The sequence below is a fragment of the Lithobates pipiens genome, unplaced genomic scaffold (assembly GCF_037356315.1).
Source record: "Lithobates pipiens isolate NorthernLeopardFrog02 unplaced genomic scaffold, aLitPip1_a1.2 Scaffold_18, whole genome shotgun sequence".
Taxonomy (NCBI): Eukaryota; Metazoa; Chordata; class Amphibia; order Anura; family Ranidae; genus Lithobates; species Lithobates pipiens.
The window spans coordinates 420,565,987-420,592,856 of record NW_027507758.1 but is presented as its reverse complement, the minus strand read 5'-3'; the positions used below and the strand labels follow the sequence as shown (position 1 = coordinate 420,592,856).

Here is a 26,870-nt window from a genome sequence, read left to right as displayed (position 1 = left end):
GTCACATTAATGAACATTCTCAAGCTTTATGCTTCATTATGGGCACCTCTGCTGACATCATCCTCACTTTCTAGAACAACCATCTATGGTGACACATATACTCCATGCAGGTATATTTTCCACAAGCTATCCTACTGATTGCCTGATGTCCTAACGAGGTTCTTGCAAATTTGTAGATGTGACTACATGGTCCATTCCCCTAATAATAAAAAAAATCTTAAACCCTCCCCTGTCTTAGCCCTTGTACACAAGGTCGGAGATTCCGACTATCAAATCCGTCTGAATAATTCTGACGGATTCATTCCGGAAGAGGTCCGGAAGTGATGATGCATACACATGGTCAGACTAAGTTGTCAGAAAATCCGATTGTACATAACGTGATGATGTTATTTTGTTAGACGGGACTACGTTCAGGCTAGTAGCCAATAGCTTTGGTCTAGGAATTTGATCTGAGCATGCGTGGCACTTTGTCCATCGGAGTAGGCTACACATGATCGGAGTATGTCGATAGGAGCATTTTGTCTAAAAATTTTACCGGCAAGTTGGAAAACTTGGTCCGTCGGATATTCCAATGGAAACAATCCGATGCAGACCACACACAGTCAGAATATCCGACAAAACGGTCCTATAGGACACATTCCGTCGAAATATTCGACCGTGTGTACAAGGGCTTAGACTACATTTAGATGGATCACTTCCGTTGTATTTTTAATTTTTTTTTTTGATATCTTCTGATTGTTTTTAGAGTATCCCTACAAGTGTCCCAATTAGAAAGTTACCCCTCTATTCATCTTCTGCTGGTGAATATACAACATTTCGATTTTCCCTTAGTGGCATGACACTTTTGCATTTAGGTATTGTTTAACTACTCAAAAAAGAAGGAATGTTTACCTGGCCAAACACTCCAAGTAGATTTCCATGCACATCACTGACACATATACTGCAGTCTGCAGATGAAGAGATGATCAGGAGACACTGGTTGTGTGTACAAGTTTCTATGTGTGTGACACAGTCGTCATGAGGCTGAAATGATGACACCAAGGATGGGAGATCATCACACTTGTGTTCGTAGTATTCAGTGCAGTAGTCCTGTAACATATAGAATTGGATGCCATACAGTGATTAGACTATAAAATAATGACCTATGATCAAGTCAAAATGGGTATAGTAATTATCAAAAAATATATTTTAGCAGTCAGTTGCAGAACTAAACTTAGAAATAAAGAATAGTGGACTGTTTGCTAAGGTGAATAAGTTCACCTTAATGTCTATATTAAGTGCAATTATGATAAAACAAAATCATATTTATTCGCAGGGATCCATGATTTACACTGTCTACAGATGAATACCCAAACTTGCACAAACATACACAACCAAGCTTTATAGTTGTAGTACTCCAGAATCTGAAACTCTTATTTCCTAAATAAATGGAATTAAGTTCAAATATAACGTTATACGGGTTCATTTTTAGAAGTTGCATGAAAACTATAAATGTAAAAAAAAATACTAAAAGGACAGGACTACCAAATAATTTATTAAATTGCGTAGATGGGTGAAAAGATGCCTGAGCAGCTGTTATCCTACTTATTGGTTCAAGGTTTTTTTATAACAACAATAAAGTAGTAATGTACATGCTCATTTTTAGAATGCCTCTTTCAAGGTCAGCCAGCATTACATAACAGAACATCAGTCAATGTAGCCAGTGTTTTATAGTCTTTCAGGCCACAACAACATTACAGAATAGATCACAAAAATGAGTACAGCGGATACAAGATTAAGAAAACATGCTCTTAAAAAAAAGGGAAAAAAAAGCGCCCCTTCAACCATTTTGCTGTCACTTCACAATTGATCAAAGATGTCAATGTCCATGGGCAGAATCTAAAATGATCTTTGATGTATCATGGTTTATCTTCTTTTTAACAGTGGAAAAAGCATCAAAGCAGAAGATATTAGAGCCAAACACGTTTACCTGGTTTGTTACATTCCAAGAAAAATAAATAGCGGTACAAAGTACTGATGTGTATTATATGGGCTATTAACAGCCATACCATTTTTTACATTATAGTTTTGGATGGAGGTGGAAAGGATTTGTGCTTCTGTTAAGACTTCATTGTTGTCCGTTACCCCCCCATTGGTTTATGTCGCAACACAAGGCCCTAGAACAGGGATATGCAATTAGCAGACCTCCAGCTGTTCCTAAACTACAAGTCCCATCATGCCTCTGCCTCTGGCTGTCATGCTTGCGGCTCTAAGAGTCTTGCTATGCCTCATGGGAATTGTAGTTCTGCAACAGCTGGAGGTCCGCTAATTGCATATCCCTGCCCTAGAACCTTGTGCCCGTCTTCTTCTTGATAGCGGTGTCCCTCAAGCTCCATACACACTGTCAGATTTTCTCATGATTTTTTCCTTCAGATTTACTAAAACCATGTAGTGCAAGGGCCTGCCTGATTGCATACAAATTGAAACTCCTAAGGTTTGACCTCATATTATATGGTTTTGGTAAATCTGAAGGAAAATATCAGCAGAAAATCTGATAGGGTGTATGGGGCTTTACAGTCCCCAAAATATTGATGTCTCTGCAAAGCAGGGACCAGATATCAACCAGTGTAGGAACTGTACCATGGAAGAAATACTAGGACATTCTGCATGTAGGGGGGCACAGTACAGTTGAAACAAAAATACTAAAAAATGCAGCATGTAGGATATGCAGGAGGGATTATGAAAAACATAATAGAAAATGCTGAATGTGGGATATCTACCTATATTACCTTGCAGTGTATTTACTAGACTAACAAACTGAAAGGCACACAAAACCACAAACACAAAGCCAAGGAATCAAGAGTTATCCTCAACACGGGCCTGCAAAGCTCCTATTGATATCTTTGCAGTGCCTGCAAATTATATGTTAGGTTGCTGTTATATGTCGAATATCACGTGTTTACTTTAAACAAAAAGTCACAACTGTTTTTTTTTTTTACTTTACCATGATGTTCCAGACTTTTATCCACCCATCAAGATCGCCTGTAATGAGATAATTGTTTGTTTTGTCCATGGCCATAACTATGAAACTAGCTCCTTCATGAGCTACAAACTCTGCCATTAACTGGTTTCTAAATATGTTCCAGAATCTAACATAGCCAGATCCTCCACAAGACACCAAGTTTGCACCACCTGAAACAAAAGAGTTAAGAATGAGGTTAAAGCACAGAAAACTTATAGCTGGTTGCATGTTTTAAAAATGTCACCATTTCATACTGTCCTGGCCCCACCAATGAAAAGAACATCACTTAATTTGTGAACTTGTCTTTTACTATTGCCCTTTGCTTTCATGGTGTGTTATTTAAACTAAAATTCCAAACAATACTTTATTGTTACAGCCTAGCTCCAGTCAATACTGCTTCATGCTAGGAGAAGAAAGCAGAAGAAGGTAATAGACTCTGTCAGGCTTTTTATTGTAATCTGTTATTTGATTTCTATATTACTTGTTATCAGGATAAGAAATGATGAGAAATGCCTAAAATGGGGAAAAAGACAAGCACAAAAGTTCAGCAAAAAAGGGTTAAAATGCAAAGTTTTTGCCACTCTCTAGTGACAACCTTGCCTCCGTTTATTGAATATGTGTCATAGAAACAAAGTTTTGGAAAATCTGTCCCTAAGTCTGGGTTCACACTGCTGGATTGAAATTGTGCAAGTTCAGCTGAACTGGCATTATTTCATTCCCGCATGTCAGCTCTGACTTTGGGGGCGATTTCAGAGACATCTGTGCTTTTTCTTGCACAGATGTCTATACAAATCTCACCCCGAAGTCGCCAAAAGTAGTACAGAAACTACTTTTGGGAATCGGTGCGGTGCCGGAAAGTTGGCGTCGCACCAATTCAGACGGTGCCATTGCCAGCAATAGCCACCAATTTGGCATGCGATTTGACAAACTGCATGCCAAATTGCTTCAATGTTAATCTAGGCTTAAGGTCACATACCCAACCTAAAAACTGTATGTAAATTATAACTCTTCTTCTCACTACCTTAAAAAAAAAAAAATTGTTAGGCTTAAAGCTGATCTCCAGCCTTAGCTGCACAGGTGTTCAGGCTCCTCTTCTGTACTCAAATTACTTTGATTTCCTTGCAAACCACAAGTTTCTCACAGTGTCCATTAGAAGCTGTAGCAAGTCAGATACAACCGCCTAATTTCCTAGCTAGAGATTCTTGTCCGCCCCCCTTCATTCATTGGATTTCAGTTCTTTCAATAATTAGGCTCAGCATCACACATGGGCATTACCTAGTAGATCATTTGCATGCAACTCCTGTCTATAAGCACCTACTTCTCCAGACTGACACCTACTCATCAAAGCATAGGACACGGCTTGCATCAGATCTGAGGTCTCTTAGGAGAAGTATTGAGGCAGGGTGCTATGTAGTTTTTCAGGTAGCTATGTACAATACCCCTTCTACCAGTAATGATCTCAGAGACCCAATGATGATGTCATGGAACTAAAAAAAGGTATTTATCAAAATAGGAAAGCTTTTATTCAAAAAATGTGCGTGTTGATGAGAGGGGAAAAAGGAAACAAGGGAAGGTAAAATATGAGCAATTTAAGTTTCAGATTTAAATATCATGAACTGAGGGTGGTGACAGCTGACTGGATGCTATGTTACATTCACTTTATTGAGTAAGACTCTAATGCCGTGTACACACAATCAGAATTCCGGCCAGAAAAAGACAGATGAGAGCTTTTCATGGTAAAATGAGACTGTGTGTATGCTGCATCAGAATTTAGCTGTCCGAATTTCGGCCAGCGAAAAATGTATAGCATGTTCTGAATTTTCGTAAATTCCGATCGTGTGTATGCAATTCCGACACGCTAAAAATCACGCATACTCAGATTCAACTACGAGACGGAAGCTATTGGCTACTGGCTATTAAAATTCCTTTTTCTAGTCCCGTCGTACATGTTGTGCGTCACCACGTCCGATCGTGTGTACGCGGCACTACTGTTTTTTCTGTACAGCCACCTTTGTTATTCACGTTCCTGTCACACTACATAGCCTGGAGGGTGACACAACTTTATCTGTGACAGTTAATGAACTCTCATGATTAATAAAAAAAAATAAAAAGTGGTCCATAATTGCATGTTCAGATACCTTGCTTTGTCTCTGAAATGATCCACCAATATATTTCGAAGAAAAACCCATGATACTGAATGCCTTCCTCAATCTATATCCCTAATGCTATCTACACACAATTGGACATTCCGACAACAAAACCGTGGATTTTTTTTCGATGGATGTTGGCTCAAACTTGTCTTACATACACACAGTCACACAAATGTTGTCGGAAATTCCAAACGTCAACAACGTGGTGCCGTACAACATGTACGATGAGCCGTGAAAAATGAAGTTCAATAGCCAGTGTTGCTCTTCTGCTTGATTCCGAGCATGCGTGAACTTTTGTCTGTCGGAATTGTGTACACATGATCGGAATTTCTGACAACAAGTCTTGTTGTCAGAAAATTTGAGAACCTGCTCTCAAACAGTTGTTGTCAGAAATTCCAACAGCAAATGTCCGATGAAGCATACACATGGTTGGAATTTCCGACAGCAAACTCACATTGAACATTTGTTGTTGGAAAAATCCTGTCGTGTGCATGGCCCATTACAGTAGCTGAGCCAAAGGGTGCATGGGTTTGCTATAGAATTACTGGCAGTACTGGCTCTTCTATTTAACATGGCAGCTCAAATCTCTGGATCGATTATGAAATGTTTGTAAGCAAAGTTCTGTGATGTTGGTGCATCGCATGATTTGAGCCATGCATGCTGGACAGGTGCAGCCTGCCTGTAACACACAGTCACTGCTGGCTGCCTGAAGAGGAGGTTGGAGGGGTGCTGCATTAGTGATAGCTCCTACCCTAAACCTGCATAAAAGCAGAAGTGGACCTGGGGGCTGGGACTGGACAGAGGGCTCTGTTTGGGGGACCGTGGGATCATGATGACCTTCAAAGCTATACAGTGCTAGACTGCTGCCGGCGAAATGCCTATATAGAGTGCACAATAAGGTGAACCTATTTTTACAGGATATGTGCTGCTGTGTCTGTATAGGATATGCCTTAAACATTACTAGTAGAGGAAACAGATTTTTGAAAACTAGTACAGAAGTGGAGCTGTTGACCAAAGCATATGTCCCAACTTTTTGAAATGATAAAGAGAGACATATCTTAGTGCAAAGTATGTAGGCAAAGAACACATCCCTTCCAGCAACACGGACCACAAAGCTATGCAAATCAGGATTGGCTAAACAACATAAGTGCCTCTATTTTTCCCTTATATTGGCTTTTCAAAATAACAAATGCAGGAATATAGAGTTAGATAAAAGTTTAATGCAGCATAAAACTTCTGGTAGTAAAATAATACATTTTGTATCAATTAGATTAGGCGAAAGAGAAGAACAACCGAAGCTGCACACGGAACAGAAGGAATTGGTCTCAAAAGAGGAACAGTCTCTCCAAATGTGGGACAGTTGAGAGCTAAGTCATAGGAGTTTAGTTTTTTTTCACTGGGATCTTTTGGCAGTTCCATTTATCTGCACGTTTCACAAATTGTGACCCGCTGATGGAGGCCCCCATTCTCAGGGTGTCTGTTTGTATGGAAGGAGGGGGGAGGCTCCCTGATGATCTGAGGCTACTTCCAGACAGTGTTGTGGAGCAGGCTGTTGAGACTGTGTATATTGGTAATTTAATACTGCCCTGGCAGCTGAGGGAATATGTTCCCAAGCATCTAATCAGGTGTGAATTAAGAAAACAGTGGGATTAATTTACTAACCCTGGAGGGTGCAAAATCTGGTGCAGCTGTGCATGGTAGCCAATCATCTTCTAATTTTAGCTTGTTCAATTAAGCTTTGACAAAAAAGTCTGGAAGCTGATTGATTTCTGTGCAGAGCTGCACCAGATTTTGCACTCTCCAGTTTTAGTAAATAAACCCCAGTGCTGCAAGATGTTATTTTATAACTACACCCATTACCCGCTCTTGATCACTGTAGTATGTGCATTACGCATTTTGACTTCTGTACTACATGTGTTACTTAATCCTGCACTGTGCATTATACAAGCCTGTCCCCTGCACATTTGATCCAGAGCAGAGTAAACTTAGGTTTCATTTAACCAAGCCCCCACTATTAGAACAATTTGGCCACATCCAACATCCAATGTGGCACATTGGATATTCTCAGATCTACTGATTTCATTATTATTGTGCAGTGCTGGGATTCATAATGTTCTTGGGGTTATTTCTTACCCTGACACTTGCTGGGGACTATTAATGCTGGTTCCAATGGGGCTTATTTTCCTCCAGGAATCCCTTCAGTGTAATCCCAGGTACTATTTTGTCTAAACAAAGGGGGGAAGGTGACTCACTACAAGTCATACTGCATGATGCAAGACCCTTTTTAATAACTATGCTCACAAACTGGGCGACGGGCTAAATGTGTGAAAAAAAAATAAGTTTAAACTGCCATGCTCCAAAAACTGTAAAGTATGAAACACAATGATCAGTCAAATAATAAATAAATAAAAAGCATGTTCATCCAGTAAATTCTACAGCAAAGAAATGATAAATAGTCCCAAGTGCTCACCCACAAAAAAATACATACAGATCCAAAGCTTGTATAGGGGCACTCATGGGTCTTGCAGTTTTTTCAACGTTTTGATGAAACTCAGTGCACTTTAGTGACAGATGGATTAAACATAGACATAGATATAAATTGTTTTATTATGACTTTTTGAGGATCTCTTTTTAATATTTTTACTCTAGTTTTATTCTTATTTCCATTTCTATAATATTTATTTGTTAATATCTGACATATTTTTTTTAATTCTGAAGGCCTCTTTCTAGTAGTTTTACCCTATAATGATTAACAGACCTGGTTTTAAAAAAAGGATTTAACAATATATTTTATGGCATTATGGATATGACACTTCTTTTTAGATATTGTATCAATAAAGGCTAACCGTAGTTGTCATAGGAGTAGAAGTGTTATAAAAATTTGAAAAATGAGAAGAAAAATACAAATAATGCAATAGATAAAGCTGTGAAGTGCTACTAAGGAAGTGGGCAGATTTGATTTCTAATATGGAATAAAGCGTATATATAATGGGTGGAGGATGCACCGGACCCATCCTTCCCTGAGTTCATCAAGATAGAGACAAAACTTGTTGGAGGAACTATTGGCTTGTGAAGCAACATCCGTCTGCACCACAACGCTGTGCGGCCTGGCTGCCTTCATCTTAGCAAACAAATAAGCTGTGCAGCCCCACCGCTTGCACTGTATGAACAAATAATGCTGGGTGGCCAAGCCACCTACGTCCTAGCAACCAATGTAGCAGCCATATGCTTGCTTTAACCCTTTGAATACCAGGATGTTTTAGTAACCTTGGTAGACATGGGTTTAAAGTGAGCTCATATTATGTACGCTAAAGTATTTATATATAGTATTTCACAAAAGTGAGTACACCCCTTACATTTTTGTAAATATTTTATTATATCTTTTCATGTGACAACACTGAAGAAATGCCACTTTGCTAAACTAGTGAGTGTACAGCTTGTATAACAGTGTAAATTTGCTGCCCCTCAAAATAACTCAACACACAGCCATTAATGTCTAAGCCACTGGCAACAAAAGTGAAAATGTCCATATTGGGCCCAAAGTGTCAATATTTTGTGTGGCCACCATTATTTTCCAGCACTGCCTTAACCCTCTTGGGCATGGAGTTAACCAGAGCTTCACAGGTTGCCACTGTAGTCCTCTTCCACTCCTCAATGACTAAATTACGGAGCTGGTGGATGTTAGAGATGTCGCGCTCCTCCACCTTCCATTTGAGGATGCCCCACACATGCTCAATAGGGTTTAGGTCTGGAGACATGCTTGGCCAGTCCCTCACCTTTATCCTCAGCTTCTTTAGCAAGGCAGTGATCATCTTGGAGGTGTGTTTGGGGTTGTTATGTTGGAATACTGCCCTGTGGCCCAGTCTCCGAAGGGAGGGGATCATGCTCTGCTTGTCACAGTACATGTTGGCATTCATGGTTCCCTTAATGAACTGTAGCTCCCCAGTGCCAGAAGCGTCTATTTCCCAAGGACAACCTCTGGATATGATGCCAAGCACGTGCACTCAACTTCTTTGGTCGACCATGGCGAGGCCTGTTCTGAGTGGAACCTTTCCTGTTAAACCGCTGTATGGTCTTGGCCACCATACTGCAGCTCAGTTTCAGGGTCTTGGCAATCTTCTTATAGCCTAGGCCATCTTTATGTAGAGGAACAATTCTATTTTTCAGATCCTCAGAGAGTTCTTTCCATGAGCTGCCATGGTCAACTTCCAGTGACCGGTATGAGAGAGTGAGAGTGATAACACCAAATTTAACACACCTGCTCCCCCTTCACACCTGAGACCCTGTAACACTAATGAGTCACATGACACAGTGGAGGGAAAATGGCTAATTGTGCCCAATTTGGACATTTTCACTTAGGGGTGTACTTTTGTTACCAATGGTTTAGACTATAATGGCTGTGTGTTGAGTTATTTTGAGTGGACAGCAAATTGACACTGTTATACAAGCTGTACACTCACTACTTTACATTGTAGCAAAGTGTGATTTCTTCAGTGTTGTCACATGAAAAGATATAATAAAATATTTACAAAAATGTGAGGGGTGTACTGACTTCTGTGAGATACTTTTGTGTTACTTTAAGCAAGCAGTAAAAGCACTTAAAAGCAATAACTTAGTCAACTATGTTTCTCCAAATATTGTAAAGAATATTGTTTTCAAAGACACTGTGTTTTTATGAAAATTTCAAGTCTTTGAGGATCTTTGAGAAGAATAACTTATAATACTTATAATAACATATTAAAAGCAGCTAGAAGGGTCATTACCTGTTATAAAACTATTTTACTACTTTGTTAATTTGTTAATATGTAAAAAATTGCATGCCAATAGTCTGGGCGGAAATTATTTTTATAGATAACTAACAAAATTAAAGGGTATAACACAACCATTAATGTTATGTTTGGAAAGGAAAGAAGCAAATTTCCCAGTATTCCAAATTAATGTGTTTCATGTGTATATTGTGAGGACAGCATCACATAGGGTATAAGAAACCAACGTTTTGCAGGATGCCTTTCTCGGGGTCCCTTTTCTCTCATCAAATTAAACACATGAAACGCATTCATTTAGCATGCTGGTAACTTTGCATCTTTGTATCTGGTTCTGTCATGGCACCCTCTGTGGCATTTACTGTATATCGAGCACCCATCAATAATAGGTCCATCACTGTGAGACTTCTATTTTCACTTTATAATGTTTGGAAAGGAGTCATCAAGGTGTAGGAATAAAAGCACATGAGCCCTACTGTGAAGCATGTGTGTCACAGGGAATTATATCAAAACTGATGGCAAGGTAAATATAGCATATTTTCAGAAAATATTGGAATACAATTTCCATTTATAATCCCAAAAGCTACACTTAGGCCCTCCAACATGACAATGATCCAAAACATAAGGCCAAGCTGACCCTTCAGTGGCTGCCATAGAAAAAAAGTAAAGGTTCTGGAGTAACCATCATAATCCTGATCTCTGCATTAATGAACCACCTTGGTGGTTAAACATATAGTGGTTGCCAGACAACAAAAATTTGACAGGACCTGGAGGCTTTTTGCCCAGAAAAATCAGCAGCTTTACTGCAGGCCATCAAGGGGGCAATATAGGATATTGAGAAGTAAGGGTATGCAAACTATTGAACTGGACCATTTTACTATTTTCTTCATTGCTATGGTTTTGTAATCATTGTGCTAACCTGTAATGCTTAATAGTTAATCTGAATGGCATTCAAAATAAAATAAACCTGTTTTGTCTAATCACCCATGTTCATTTACAAAATGGTCCGCATCTTAAAAATTCTGCCAGGAGTGTGTGTGTGTGTGTGTGTGTGTGTGTGTATATATATATATATATATATATATATATATTTCAGTTGTGGGTTAGTAACAAGTACTGTAAATTATAGTCAAGTTGGTTTCCAAAGTCTCACAGTTAAATAGCTAAGTAACAGAATATTTTCTATAAATTATGCAGCATAACCATTAATTAAAGCGAGAAAGCTGGGAAATCAATGGTTTGCATGAAAGGAAAACAAAAAGGAGAAAAGTTGGCATTGAAGCAGGAAAGTTTCGATGACATGAAGAAAACAATTTGGCGAGAAGTGGTGAGCCAGAGGCAAGGTAAGAACAGGATGAGAATTCGACTACAAAATACAATTCTGTACAAAAAGGTTGTCCAGCCGATGGCAAATTATAATAATGATGCTTGGATAGATATCCCTAATTCTCGAGGCTATGTGGTAGTCAAGATCTTCCCCGATGTTACTAATTTTATTTTGCAAGTTTGTCCTTTATGATTTTAAATGAAGTGTGCTCGTAGTTAGTGTTGTGCTTTATGTCCCAGTAATTTGGATGGTATAATAAATCAGTTTTGTAAGCTACTGGAATAGTAAAAGAGCTGCTGTGCTAAAGAAAACTTGTACTTTGAAAAACACAGAGGCCTTCATTGTTAATCTCATTCTGAAAATACAAGTTTCCCAGCTGTCTGTGGCATTAATCTTTACAAAGTTACTGATCCTGAACTTGTAGAAAAGTCAGAGTTGGGTCAGCACTGTATACTTGTCAGATCCTGTATACCAAATCAGTGCCTAATACATTTCTGAAGCCATTGCATCAATATGACAGGTCAGCAATGGAAGCCTTAAAGAGGCGCAAAATTTTTTTGGAAAAAGATTAAAAGATAGCAGCTACAAATATTGTAGCTGCTGACTTTCAATAAACAGACACATATCCAGGAGTCCAGTGGTGTCATCACCGAGACTGGTTCTTTGCCGATCTTTGTAGCCCCCGGGGCCTCCATCTTGCTAGTGGGAAGTCAGCTGCAACTTTCTGCTGTTTTACAGCTGGCTCTCCACTGCGCATGCATGAGGCCAAACTTCCGCTCTTCTCACCTAGGCAAAAAGAGGAGCTGGGAGTGGGAACCTGTCAGAATTATATGCCTGCTCCCAGGAAAACAAACCCCCTCCAAAAGTGGTGGTGGTGGGGGGAGGCAGAACTTTTAATTTTAGGGAAAGCTCAGCTTTAATATTTCCTCAGTACAGGTTTCTTCTAAAGTACAGGTTGGATTAGCCTCTGTAGCTAGTTGCCTGACTACCATCCTGACACTTAAAATGACTGTATCACTAATTTGTTACTCAAGCAAGATATGCATGAAGTAGAATAGAGTACATATTTACTTTTCCTGCTGCCTGTATTTATCAGAATTACAAATTGGTTTAAAACAATGTACTCATTTTGTAAAATTGCCTTAAACCAAGATATTGCTATGTCCTACTTGTAATTAAAACTAAAAGCTTTGAAATATGTACTTCTCAGAACTGAATGCATCAACAGAAGAGGCAGACAATTAGTAGCTAAATACAGCATATGGATGCTTTTAGTTACATTTATAGGCAGAGAAAGCTTTGGATAAAACATTTGTATCTGGGTAAAAGGTCTGCTTTTGCAACAGCTATTTGCATATACAGTATGTGGTGGCAGGGCGGGCCTTAATGTCCATAGCTAAGTATATGCGTGACTATATTTTTCTGGGATCTGCACCATCAGCACCCCCAGGACAGTTGCCTAGCTATCACAGAAAGCTTACAGGGAAGTACCAAGGGTCAGGAGCATGTATGACAAGCTCCCAATGACATCAGCCCTGTGCAGCCAATCACACTACTGCATGATCGGGAACCCTTCTTACTGGCATTAGATATCACAGCACATTGGAAGCCCTGGTTCCTGCCAGTGGGTTTGGACTGTTAGCTTACCTTAGTAAAAAATCAGCCTATGCAATTAAGAAGCCCCAGTGGGTAACAATAAACTAAGCAGCTTTAGGAAACCTTTATTAATATATCTGCCATACCAGTGGACCATTTGCACCCCCACTATAACCTGTTTGAAAAGCTCCAGATATTCTAAATAGCTCTGTTCTGTCCTGCCTGGAAAACTCACAATATTCTTCATATCTTCTTTGTCCCCTGTTTGCAGGACTAACCAGCTCTTGGATGCTTGCCCTCAGCATCACAAAATTCAGTGGCATCATTGTTCAGGGCCCCGCACATATACAGTGCATCTCTGTGTTGTTGGTGTGGCTGAGCCCAGTGGCTGCCACAGAACAGAGAGCACATTGCATTCACAAAGCTCTGAATAAGGGTAGCATTTGCTAATGTGATGCTGGAAGCTAGCATCCATTGGCTGGCTCACCCTGCCAACAGGAGAAAGAAGCTATGCAGAATATTGGGAGTTTTTCAGACAGGCTACAGTGGGGATGCAAATGGCCCACGGGTATGACAGGCACCTTAATGAAGCGTTTAAATGGTCTTAGTTTTTGTCACCTACTGGGGATTCTTGACCATTTTTTTTACAAAGGTAAATTAAACCTTTCCCTTTGTTAAATAGATTTTGAGAAAATAAAAACCTGGAATAAATTGCCGTTGTCTGTTGCAGGTAAGACAAACCTCAAAATAATACTAATATCACAACTCCTTTACCCGATACATAAATCGTCTACTGTGGTCCCTCTAAAAACTTTTAGGATGGTGAACTCAATTTTTAGAACTCTGTCACAGAGTAATCGTCCACCAAGAATTAAGTTTAAGACTAAGGATGATAGGGGCCTTGCCCTTCCCAACCCCTGGCTCTATTATGTCTCGGCACAATTGTAGCATTTAATTGGCCCCATGTTTGCCACCAGGCACCCCACAGTGGATCACCTCCCATTTGTGACCCGCATCATACTTGCTGATATTGAGAAAGGCTCAGTTTCAGAGGGTCTAGAAGCCCTAAGCTTTGCTAAACCAAACAAGCTCTTACTGAATTACGGCCTCATCCAAAAAGTATGGAACAAGACTAAATATCTACTTATGTTACTGTGTACACAAAGTATAGCTCAATGTGGCATAATGTTAACTATACAGTTAGCTAATCTAGAGCATGGTGCCTGGTGGAAGGCATATGGGATACATAATATGTCACAGACTTTAAAGATTGTTACCTTTTGCCTCCTTGCAGGCTATGTACTCATTACCTTCACATATGCACTTTTACTACATACAATTAAAGCATGCAGTTAAAGCACATGGTGACATGTATGAGTGGCACTTATCTCCTACATCTATCTTTAATTTAATTCAAATGACTGATAGTTCTAAGGGATTAATTTCCCAATGGTATAACATATTATTGTCTGAATTCCATAAAGGGAACCCGCGGGAAGGCGGTATTGCAATGGGAAAGGGATCTGGGGTCGAAAATAGGTAAACAGTGGGAGGGGGCGTATCAGGCAATGTTAACAGGCTCACCTAATGTGATCCAGAAACTCATCTCTACATTATTTTACACTATCATTATACACCCCTGAGGCTTTACAAGATGGGTTGCAGTATTGAGTCACACTATCATAGATGTAAAAGAGACCACATGATTTAATCCATTTACTGTGATGTTGTCCTAAATTACATCTCTATTGGAGACAAGTAATAGACACATTAAATGCGGTATTCAGGGTGAATATCCTGCTGGATCCTAAATGCTGTCTCTTGAATGTACTTGAGGGGGCTGTGAAGGAGCACCCTAGAATAGCCATTGGAATGGCCCTCTTTCATGCTTGAAGGCTAATTCTATTACTCAGGAAATCTCAGAATCCCCCTATGCATAAGTCTTGGGTGTCATCTGTGAGTAATTCATTATTTTTAGAAAGCCATATTTACCTAAAGTAAATTAGAAAAATTGTGGGGACCGTGCTTGGATACCCCTGACCTCAGACCACGGGAACTTGTATGCCAGAGATTGTTTGTGTGTCCGAATAGGGCATAAAACTGTGTTCAAATAAGTTGACCTTATGAGTTATTGTCTCAATCTGGATGGGACAGTATTACTGTATTATTGCACAGCTAGCACGTTGTAGATGGGTATGTTGAGGCATATCTCTATATTCAAATATATGTACAAATGTATTGTCTTGGGTTTTTTATGTCAAACAAACTTTTTTATATTGACATGTCCTTGATCATCAAACTGTTTGTTTTTTTCTAATAAACATTTTTTTCTGATTTAAAAAAAAAAGAACCCTTTAAATTAGAGTTCTTCATTGCCAAAAAGAAACACTAAAAGCTGCATAAGAGTGTAGCTGTATAAAAAGATGTGAGAAAAAAAAGGTAAAAAACTTCATTCATCATCGACTTCATCGGTTAAGAAAATTGACCCAAGCAGCTTTTAATAATGTATTTTCATGACTGTTTTTTGGTTGTTTTAGTTTTGTTCATTCCTCTTCAGTGCATGTTTTTTGTGTTATGACAGTATGTATCCAGTGTTTCTGTAAACCTACCAATTATACACTTCTGAAAATAAGGCTGCTCAGCCAGGTTTGTACAAATGAGATTATGCACAGTGTGTGCGGTCATTGTACACCGCTGTGTTTTCCTTGCAAAGTCACAGTGTCTGCCGTTACTAAAATTCTTTCCTCATTATTTCAAATCAATAAAATTAAGAGATCTTGAAAGTACCTCTGACTTAATGAATGCTTTTCTCTTCAAAGTGAACAATATCAAAGCAAATTAATTAAAAACATGGGTCAAATTTTTATATTTCCAGAAAATAAATGAATCACAAAACTGCTATTTGGCATGCTGCTTTGGTATACGAGCTGTGTATGAGTTATATAGGTCATATATTTCTCTAAACTGAGATTTCTTGCTACCAATTTCACAATATGATTAACAGATTATTAATGCGATGTGTTTTGTTGATGTTATAGTTTAGCTGTAAACAGAAAATTATAATAATATTTTTATCATCAAATTATCATTTTTTGTTGTATCCTTGTCATTGTTTTATTGATTCTAATCTGATTTAGAATAATGCTACAATGTGTAAATAAACCTTGGACTTGTCATGTGTAAATAAAACTATCAGTAGCGATTTTATTAATTACAAGAAAAAAATTTGTAGCTGATGACTACAGTATACAGAGTAAAAGGTGAATCTTTCCCTCTGGCATCTGCAAGCCGAGCCTTATTGTATCATATAGTGAATCTGGCCCAGTTATTACCCTTCTTAACTCTAACAAAAAGAAAAAAAAGTCTTGCCTGGTGTTGGATTTTAGGTCATTCTACAATGGCTATCTTTAGCCAGCTCGTGTTTCTCATCTTTGCTCTAATACTTTGGACCACTGACTCACTGATTAATTAGTCAATGAGAGTCAGAACTCTTTACTTATTAACACAAAAGGGGTATTTCAGTGAAGCAAAAAGTATTCTGATGGCTTGCTATGGGTCATGGCCTTTTCTATTATAATTTGTCAATGCATTCTTAAATAAGCCAATTCAAGGCGGTGAAAGTTTTACTTTTTTCTTAATAAAGATACGTTTTGGTTATTAAACAAATGCAATTTATAATTAGAAAACACACTTTATTAAAATGTTTATCAATCCAGTCACTAAAATCTCATATATGCTTTAAAGTGTGTGTATAGCTGAACTTGTTTTTATCATTATGGGTAGAATAGGGATTGGTAAAAATCCCTGTTGGTTTAAATTTTGTTGTCTGTGTCCCACTGGGGAGATTTCCCCTCATTTGTCCTGCAGACACAACAAGAAGTAAGAGAAAATCCAGTTGTTAATTGAAAAGTTCTCTGCATCAGAAGATTTGGATTCCCCTTCACTTTCATTCTTCCTGATAACGGTCAGATAAAGGACAGATAAAGACCACAATCAACAATTTGGCACACTAAATGTCAATCATGATATATTTTGATACTTACATTGGGCCAGTTTGCCACAGTGTAGGTAAGCATATGTAATACCTAATCAGCCTTTGTGGAAGCTGTAAAACATGGTAGTAGCCTGAGCTACTAAAGTGATGTTCATGATCTTCTGGGTGCCATGCCAAGTGGCTGCCCTTCTGTATTTGTAACCACAGGGAGTCACGCGCTTGGCACAGCTGCCATTCAGAGATCACCTTGCATTTTTCTAAATAAAGGCAAATCATTTCCTGCTTGGATGAGGTGGGGAAGAGAAGTGTGCTATCACAAGCTCCACCTACTCCAATTAGAGATCTGTTTGTATTCATTGAGAAAAATGCAAGGCGTTCTCTTAAAAGCAGCTGTGCCAAGCTTGCACCCCCCCCCCCCCCGTTGGTTACTATGCAGAAGGGCAGCTACTTGTCACGGCGCCCATAAGACTGCTGTTTATAACTGTATTAGCTCAGGCAATTGCAAACATTTACAGCTTCCACAGATGCCAATTAATTATCAAATATGTATACCTATATTGTGCCAAGCTGGCCTTGTGTAAGTATGCAATAAATAGCATTCCCAGAGTTTAGCTTTAAGGTTTCCATCCGCTTTAATTCATTAATGACATCATCTCTCATTCTCATGCCTCATGCCTAACTGATGTAGAAGTAACAGGCTGAAATTGTTAAGAAAAATAATATGGCTGCCAGCAGGAAAAAAAACTGGCTGTAGCCAATCTGCGCAGTGATAGGAATGTGTTAGAATATAATCTGCGGAAAGCTTTCACCTGTTGCTGAGATATGTTTTCTAGCCCCGAGGAAAAACAATCTTGTTACAGTGTTATTGCTGTCAGAGTCTGTGTTGCAGAAGCCGCTCAGCAAGCGTGTATATCTTCCAGAGGATGACGAGGAGAGACTTCTCTTACCAGCACTGGGTAGCTGAGAGTCTGAAATGAAAAACATTTTTAGATTTTTACCTTATAAATGAATGTTGTCAAGGTTTATTTATGCTTTATACTGCAAAATCAAGTAAGACACTCCCTTACTGCTTATAGACTTAGCAATACGCACCATTGATTAGTGATTACATGTATACCATGTTAAAGCGTTATACCACCTTTCAGTGTTTAGATCAATATAAATACTACACATTTTCCATGAGCATGATTATGTTCCTTAGTTTAATTTTTTCTTCTGTGACAGATCTGCCCACTTGCCTCATTCTTTTTTCAAACGAATCCTAATTTCGTTTAGCCATCTTTCTGCACTCAGGCTTAGCAGCCATAGGTTTTCCCATACACTTTTGTATACTCCTATTGTCAAAAAACATGCATGTACACAGGATAGTTAGTAATGAGATGTGCTAATGAGATTCAGGCTTTTTCAATATGTCAGCTGACAGAGTGCAGAAGTCCAAAATAGGAAGGATCATGTGGGATCATACATACACTGCTATGTGGTGAAGAGCAGACATGGGTATGTCCAAGAGTTACTACCTAGCACCATGGCTCTCTGTATGAGCCTTCCTGTTCTGAACTTCTTGCAAAAACAATGTATCCTACTCAGCTTTATAAAATATCAGCTGATACCTGTAATCGTGAACACTGACTATAGTGGAAAGTGGCTAGCACTACACCCTGATTGCCTGGAAAATAGGAGCAGAGAGCCTGACTGACTGGCTGAGTCAATCAATGGACAAAATAAAAAAGGGAAGGGGAATGCATCAAAGGCCCAAAAGTGAGTTAATAAATATATACTAATTCAGGTGTCCCAGGCAGCAGTTGCTAAATTTAAATGGTGCTCCTTTCCAGAGTAGAGATCTCCTGCCCACCCTCACTAATGTCTGGCCATTAGGGAAAAGTAATTGCCTACTTTAAAATTATTGGACATTGCTTGGCCTTGTGGGTGCACTACATCATAATAACACCAGGATTCAGGGCCTTCTGAGGGCCCTGCATTATAATACCACCATGATGCATGGTTTAATGGGTGCCCTGCTGTCAGGAAGATCCTCCTCACGGACGTCCGAGCGGCGTAAGTCGCAGAAGATCTTTTGCGCAATTTCGGGAGCGTTACCGCGATCAGCGGGTGCGCGCGCGGCCGTTTGACGCAAATTGGCGCCAATAGCGCTATTTAAACTGGATCCATGCTTCACTGCCTTGCTGCCTGATCAACAGCGTTCCCGTGCTTCCTGGTAACCTGCATCTGAACCTGAACCTGTATCCGTATCCTGATCCGTATTGAACCCGGCTTGTTCCCGACTCTTCTGTTTGCTGCCAACCCCCCGACTTTGGCTTTGTACCCAACTACTCTTCTGGATTCCGTTTCTGTACCTGATCTGCCCGCCTGTGCCTGACCTGGACTGTTACACCATCCGTCAACTGTAAGTTGCTTGTTCACCGCTGTTGTACTACAGGACACCTCCCAGTCTTCCACCATACCCAGCTGCTACTCCCTCTGCGTTTGTAGCCTTCTACCTCTTGCTGCAGACTACTAGACTCTTCCCACTTCCGCAGTATTCCGTTTGCACCTGCATCCGCTGTCGGACTACAGTACCCCTCCGTTGTTCGCTGTTCCCTGCAATCACTTGCATCCCGTTACTGGACTACAGGAATCCTTCTGCTATCTGCTGAACCCTACCTCACCTTTGCCTGCATTCCGATACTGGACTACAATACACCTCCACCATCAACGGTCTGCTGCTGCTTACACCTACCATCCAGTCAGGCACTTGTGCCCCTCTGTGCTCCTGAGCCCCTGTCATCACTACCAGGGTCTCTTGAGTCAGAGGTCTACGAGTAGCCACTCCCTGCACTCCGGGCTATGCCTTAAAGGTACGTGACACCTGCCTTATAATAGCACCTGGGTGCATGACGTTCTGGGCTCTCTGCATCATATACCCCATAGTGAATGGTTCAATAGGTGCCCTGCATCATAATAACACCAGGGTGCATGACCTTTTGGATGCCCTGCATCATACTGTAATACCACCATGGTGCATGGTCTAATGAGTCTCCTGCCTTATAATAGCACCTGGGTGCATGACCTTCTGGATTCACTGCATCATAATACCCCATAGTGTATGGTTCAATAGGTGCCCTTCATCATAATAATACCAGGGTGCATGACCTTCTGGGTGCCCTGCATCTTAATAGCACCAGGGTGTATAGTCTCATTAGTGCTGTTTAGGGATGAGCTTCGTGTTCGAGTCGAACGTATTTGGCTGTTTGTCCGTTCGGCGAAATCCGAACTCTTGGTCCGTTCGCGTCAAAATTCGTATGGCGCGCACGGCCCACAATGCACTGCGATGGCGCAGTGCATTGCTGGCTCATGATTGGCCAAGCATGCACTGTGACCCCGCATGCTTGGCCAATCGCAGCGCCAGCAGCGAGGAGAGCCATGATTGGCCACAGGCATCCTGCCTGTGGCCAATCATAGCTCAGGCTGTGTAGTGCACGCCCCACACTATATAAGGCCGCCTTTGAGGCGGCCTCGTGTAGTGTGTTGGCATCTGAAGCAGTGGGTGTTCTGTGTACCTTCAACACAGTTACACACCAATCGTTTTTGGCTGATTTCCTATCTTGCTCTTGTGTAGTGGTTATTGTCTGTGCCCTGACCGCAGTATACATCACTACACTATATTCACCTCACCTATATAGCTAGCTAGTGATTTATCTTTAACCACTTAACAACCGCCCATTGCCGATTAACGGCTTCAGGGCGGTTGTTTAACTCTGAGAGGCCGTTAATTAACGGCCTCCCAGAATTCTGCTCTCGCGCGCCCCCTGGGGCGCGCACTTGAGAGCATCCGTGACCGCCGGGTCCACAGGACCTGGCGCATCACGGATCACGGTAAACGGCCGCTCGTCGCGGCTGTTTACCACGTGATCGCTCCGTCAAATGACGGAGTGATCACTTGTAAACAAACCGGCGTCATGTTATTACGCCGGTTCCCCCCTCCCCTCTCTGTACCGATCGGTACAGCGGAGGGGAAAGAGATCGGTGTCAGCAGCGATGTGGGCTGCATCTGCAGTGCCCACATCGCTGCTCACCGAATTTAACCCCTCAATTCCCTGCCAATACTCTGCAATACCAGTGCATACTCTGCAGTACCCTGCCATTACTCTGCAGTACCCCCCATTACTCTGCAGTACCCTGCCATTACTCTGCAGTACCCTGCCATTACTCTGCAGTACCCCCCATTACTCTGCAGTAACCCCCATTACTCTGCAGTACCCTGCCATTACTCTGCAGTACCCCCCAATACTCTGCAGTACCCCGCCATTACTCTGCAGTGCAGTACCCTGCCATTACTCTGCAGTGCAGTACCCTGCCATTACTCTGCAGTGCAGTACCCTGCCATTACTCTGCAGTACCCTGCCATTACTCTGCAGTACCCCCCAATACTCTGCAGTACCCGCCATTACTCTGCAGTACCCCGCCATTATTCTGCAGTGCAGTACCCTGCCATTACTCTGCAGTACCCTGCCATTACTCTGCAGTACCCCCCCAATACTCTGCAGTACCCGCCATTACTCTGCAGTACCCCGCCATTACTCTGCAGTGCAGTACCCCGCCATTACACTGCAGTGCAGTACCCTGCCATTACTCTGCAGTACCCTGCCATTACTCTGCAGTACCCTGCCTTTACTCTGCAGTACCCCCCATTACTCTGCAGTAACCCCCATTACTCTGCAGTACCCTGCCATTACTCTGTAGTACTCCCCAATACTCTGCAGTACCCTGCTATTACTCTGTAGTACCCCGCCAATACTCTGCAATACCCTGCCATAAATTGCCATACCCAGCCATACTCGGAGATACCCAGCCATACTCGGTGATACCCTGAAATACCCAGCCATAGACGCCCCCCACCCCTCACCGCCCTCTGGTGCTTCTATCAACTCGCCAGTACGATCAAAGCCTGAATCTTTTTTTTATTTTTTATTTCAGGCTTCCCAGCCTAGAGGTGAGATGTGGGGTCATATTGACCCCCAGATTTCACTGTAAAGAGGACCTGTCACCCCATATTCCTATTACAAGGGATGTTTACATTCCTTGTAATAGGAATAAAAGTGATCAAAAATATATTTTTGGGGAAAAAAATGTAAAACTAAAATAAATAAAGTAAAATGAACAATAAAAAAAAAAAAAAATTTAAAGCGCCCATGTCCCCATGTGCTCGCATGCAGAAGCGAACGCATGCGTAAGCCCCGCCTACATATGAAAACGGTGTTCAAACCACACATGTGAGGTATCGCCGAGAACGTTAGAGCGAGAGCAATAATTCTAGTCCTAGACCTCCTCTGCAACTCAAAACATGTAACCAGTAAAAAAAAATTATGAAGAAAAAATTACTAATCTGCTAAATTTTATAACAGAAACAAAGAAAAATTCATTTTTTCGCAGAATTTCCGGTCTTTTTTCTTTTATAGCACAAAAAATAAAAAACTGAGAGGTGATTAAATACCACCAAAAGAAAGCTCTATTTGTGTGAAAAAAAGGACAAACATTTCATATAGGTCCAGTGTTGCATGACTGAGTAATTGTCATTCAAAATGTGAGAGCACCAAAAGCTGAAAATTGGTCTGGTTATTAAGGGTGTTTAAGTGCCCAGTGGTCAAGTGGTTAAAAATAGAGCTTGCAGTCAGTAGTGTTAGGAGATAGTGCATGCTGTCTGCGTGCTCTGTACCCAGTACATACCGCTATAATATAGGGCAGGCCCCTACTTTCAAACATCCAACTTACAAACATCTCCTACTTGCAAACGCAAGGAGACAGCAGCAAGTGAGATGAAAAAAGACGGACGACAAAACAAATTATACAGGGGTGATAACCCTTCCCTATGTTTTCCAAAAAGCTTAAAAATAGTTTTTTTGACTGGAGCTACACTTTAAAAATGTACCAGTTGAAAATTACAAACAGATTCAACTTAACACAACAAACCTACACAGTCCCTGTCTTGTTTGCACCGCCTGTATACTGCTGTTCTGAGTATATAGGGCCTGGGGGCCACACGCATTTCCTTTTTTTAATATGGGTACGGGGTTCCCCTTAATATGCGTACAAGACCTAAAGGGGCTGGTAATGGGCAGGGAGGGCTACCCATGCCATTTTTCTCAATGATTTTCAACCATATTGCAGGAACCAGATATAACATTAAAACCGCAAGCAGTTTTAAATGGTGTTATTTCCGTTTAATGTCATTTGGTGCAGGGACTGTTCTAAACACGGGAAACACATGGCAATTCACAGGCATACTACAGACACCCCCCAGGCACCATATTTAAAGGAATATTTCACTTTTTTTTTCACTTTAATCATCATTAAAATCAGTGCTCCCGCCAAAACGGCCGTTTTTAAAACTTTTTTTTGCATTGACCCATGTCCCCTGAGGCAGGAGGCAGGTCCCCAAACCCTTTTTAGGACAGTATCTTGCATATTAGCCGTTAAAATTAGCACTTTCCATTTCGAACGTTCGAGTCCCATAGACTTCAATGGGGTTCTAACCTTCGTAACGAACGTGGGGGCCGTTCGCAAGTTCTGGTGCGAACCGAACCGGGGGGTGTTCGGCTCATCCCTAGTGCTGTTAATTATAATGACACCAGAGTGCAAGGACTTTTGGATGCCTTGCATCATAATACCACCATTATGCACTGCCTCATAGATTACCTAAACTATATTGACACCATGAAACCAGAGTGCATGGCCTTCTGGGTGACCTGTGTCCTATTACCACCATGGTGTATAGCCTGATGAGGGCTCAGAATTATAATAACACCAGGGTGCAAGGTCTTAAGGGCCACTGCATCATAATGACACCCGAGTGCATGGCCTTCTGGGTCTCTTGCAACCATAACGACATCAGGGACCTCATGGGTGCTTTGCATCCTAATGACAGCAGTGTTTAATGTTTCATCAGTGCCCTAAATGATAATGGCACCAAGGTGCATGATTTATTAGGTACCCTGCATGATACTGAAACCAGAGTTCATACTCTCATGGGTGCCATGCATCACAATGACACTAGGGTGCATGGCCTTAAGGCAGCCATATAGTTATGGATAAAAAAAAAAAGGCAAGAACACCTTGACTAATCCTAATCTTGTTCAGATCGATAGGGTTAAGGGGATTAACCTATTTAGTCACCCTATTAAACGATCTGTACACACCGTCAGCCAGGGGTAATTGGTGTCAAAAACAGTAAACACCCCCCCAGGGTTATAACCCTCTGAACAAAAAGCATATATTAAAAAAGGACAGGAAATTTCCAAAAAGATATTCTTCAAGGAGGATATACTGGATATAACAAAATTTTTATTGATAGCTCTCACACCACAGATAAATAGTACAAAAATTCAATTTAATTAACTGCTCCAATACAAACAATTAAAATTAAGACAAGGTCTTAATGAGACACCGGTGTCTAACATATGTACTCATCCGCACCATCCATTCAATCCACACACACACATCACTCTATTGGAAATTTTGGACCATGCATGGTATTAAAAAATTTGAAAAATATAATGAAAATAATTTTTTTCTTCTTTAAATAGTCTTATTTAAAATGGCATTGATGTGTTCATTGACTCCACTAACTTGACAACTTTATTGCTACAGATATCCTGTTAGTTTTCCCTTATGAATGAAAGTGACTGTGTAAAGAAGTATCTAATCGAAGTATATGAAAGGACCCCTGGTAGAACTTCATAGAGGCTTATCTTCAAAGCCAGGTGTATCAGTCAGGCACTTTAGACAAGGAAAAAAACAGCTATGGCTTTAAATAGGCAGTCTTTCCATTATTATCAAACACAGCTCACCGTTTGACGTCTTGTCACATGTTCTTTTATTTCTTTGATACTTTTGTTTCTCATACAGACAGCCTCATCACATGTAGATTGCCACATAAGCATCAACTTGCGATTTGTTCAAACACATCAGGGTTCTATATTCACAGAGCTTGGATCGTTGCCAGCAATTTCAGTCACATAGTAACATTGCATATATAGAAACGAAAGTCTTACAATAGTCACCAGGGCACAGACCTTAACAGAGTCTCAGGATGGAAAGGGTATAGCGCTTGGTGGAGCCATAGGATGAAGGGAATACAGCGCTGTAAGAGTAAACACACAAACGTAGTGATGTCTCTAAATGCTTACATGTTTCGCTTGTAACCAAGCTTCCTCAGAGCATGCTCAGTGAGTCCAAATGTATCCTTGTATATCTGTGCTGCCCATTAATCAATTTGGAATCACAGGAATCACAGACACCCAGATAGACATTCATTCATACATTCCACAAACCAAGTACTAATCAGGGACGGTCTCCCGCTGACAAATCAGCACATTTCATATAAAGATCATATATATATATATATATATATATATATATATATATATATATATATATATCTACAGCCCAAAACATCTGGGGATGACAATATTTTTATCTAGTCATACTTCAATTTGCACCAACCCATGCTATACATGAACTTAATACCAGAACAAATGCAGGTCCTAAAACCTAGTATATCAGATATCTACAAAGAGTCGATATTTTTTCAAACCTTGAGAAACATTTCAAATACTTGTCTTAATTTGAATTGTTTGTATTGGAGTAGTTAATTAAATAGAATTTTTGTACTATTTATCTGTGGTGTGAGAGCTATCAATAAAAATGTTGTTATATCCGATATACCCTCCTTGAAGAATATCTTTTTGGAAATTTCCAGTCCTTTTTTAACCCATATAGTCATGCCCTGTGGCGCAATATCATATTGAAAAATTGCTGATTGCCTTATTCACCCACTGACCAGAAGGTAGAAGAGAAGCCTGCTCTATGAAATGGTGTAAGGGTGGGGGGAGGCTACAGGATATGAAAACAGACTTTTAAGGGTTCCAATGGACACAATTACAGTATAATATAATATCAGCAGATTGCAGAATAGTTACTCTTCTCTACCAGGATCAGGATGATAACCTCAGAGCCTGAACCTTTAAGAATGAGTCAGCAATGGCCTCTCCCATATTAATGCCCTCATAGATTTACTTTATTCATCACAGACGTAAATGGACCATCTAAGATAGAAGCTGGGGATCCAGCATAACAGAATGTTATGACTCGCAGGCACATTCTTAGAATTCCCTAGCGATAAGAATTTATTCGTAGTTGGTATCTGAATGGTTATTTCAACCCAGTGCTGTTAAAATCAATGGTAATGGAAGAGCTGTGCATAAGGTGACTCTGTAAGGTGATCATTCACTGCTGTGTTTGTATGCAAGCAATTACCCACAATGCCTTGGAACAGCAAGGAAATATATTTCCATAGACACAATCTGCTGGATGTAATTGCAGAGAACTGAGGCAGTGAACATATTAAATTATAGTTAACCTAATAAAATGTACTTGGTAGAAGTCAATTATTTAAGCAGGTATTTTATTTTCTTAATAACATAATGAGTTTTGGTGTCATAAAGTTGTTACATCTTTCATTCTTTAGCAAAATACAAGTATCTCATCCATTATAATCTGTGCCTCTGAGATTGTTAATTACATCAACTTAATTCTAGAAACCTATACATTGCATATGGAAGAACTATGCAAATGATTTTTTTCTATGGCATCATTATAATTAAGGTTGAAGTACTGTTATATTAATTATAATGTACTTGATCAGCTCCTTTATTCAATTAAGTTGTGCAAGTAGGAAGCAGACTACGTACCAGGGAGTAGCTCAGCTGCCTGACTGAAATCAGAATAACATAATCCACCTTTGACTTGAATTGTGAGTTTCATTTATACAATGTATAACCACAGTAAATGTATGTTACACACATGCTCATTCAAAGATATTCAGACACTTAAAGAGAAACTTCACTCCTGACCTGCTTTTTTCTTTTTACTCTCTAAGGGGTCCTGCACCACCATCTCCTTCTCTGATGGGTCTGAAAGGCCAGCTGCCTATTCCAGTTCTACCCACTGGTGGTTATGTGTCCCCATTTCTACAGCTTCCTGG

At 40.3% G+C, this 26,870-nt stretch overlaps 1 protein-coding gene across 4 annotated transcripts in view; it reads right to left on the bottom strand.

Annotated features, from left to right (window-relative positions):
• WDR49 (WD repeat domain 49) overlaps positions 1-26,870 on the bottom strand; it is a 217,065-nt gene that overhangs the window by 32,618 nt on the left and 157,577 nt on the right. For all 4 annotated transcript variants that reach the window (XM_077488031.1, XM_077488034.1, XM_077488033.1 and 1 more), the window contains 3 exons: positions 17,641-17,799; positions 2,984-3,171; positions 892-1,089 (listed from right to left, as the gene is read on the bottom strand). In XM_077488031.1, coding sequence (XP_077344157.1) covers positions 892-1,089; positions 2,984-3,171; positions 17,641-17,799 — 545 coding nt within the window. The remainder of the gene's footprint in view (positions 1-891; positions 1,090-2,983; positions 3,172-17,640; positions 17,800-26,870) is intronic.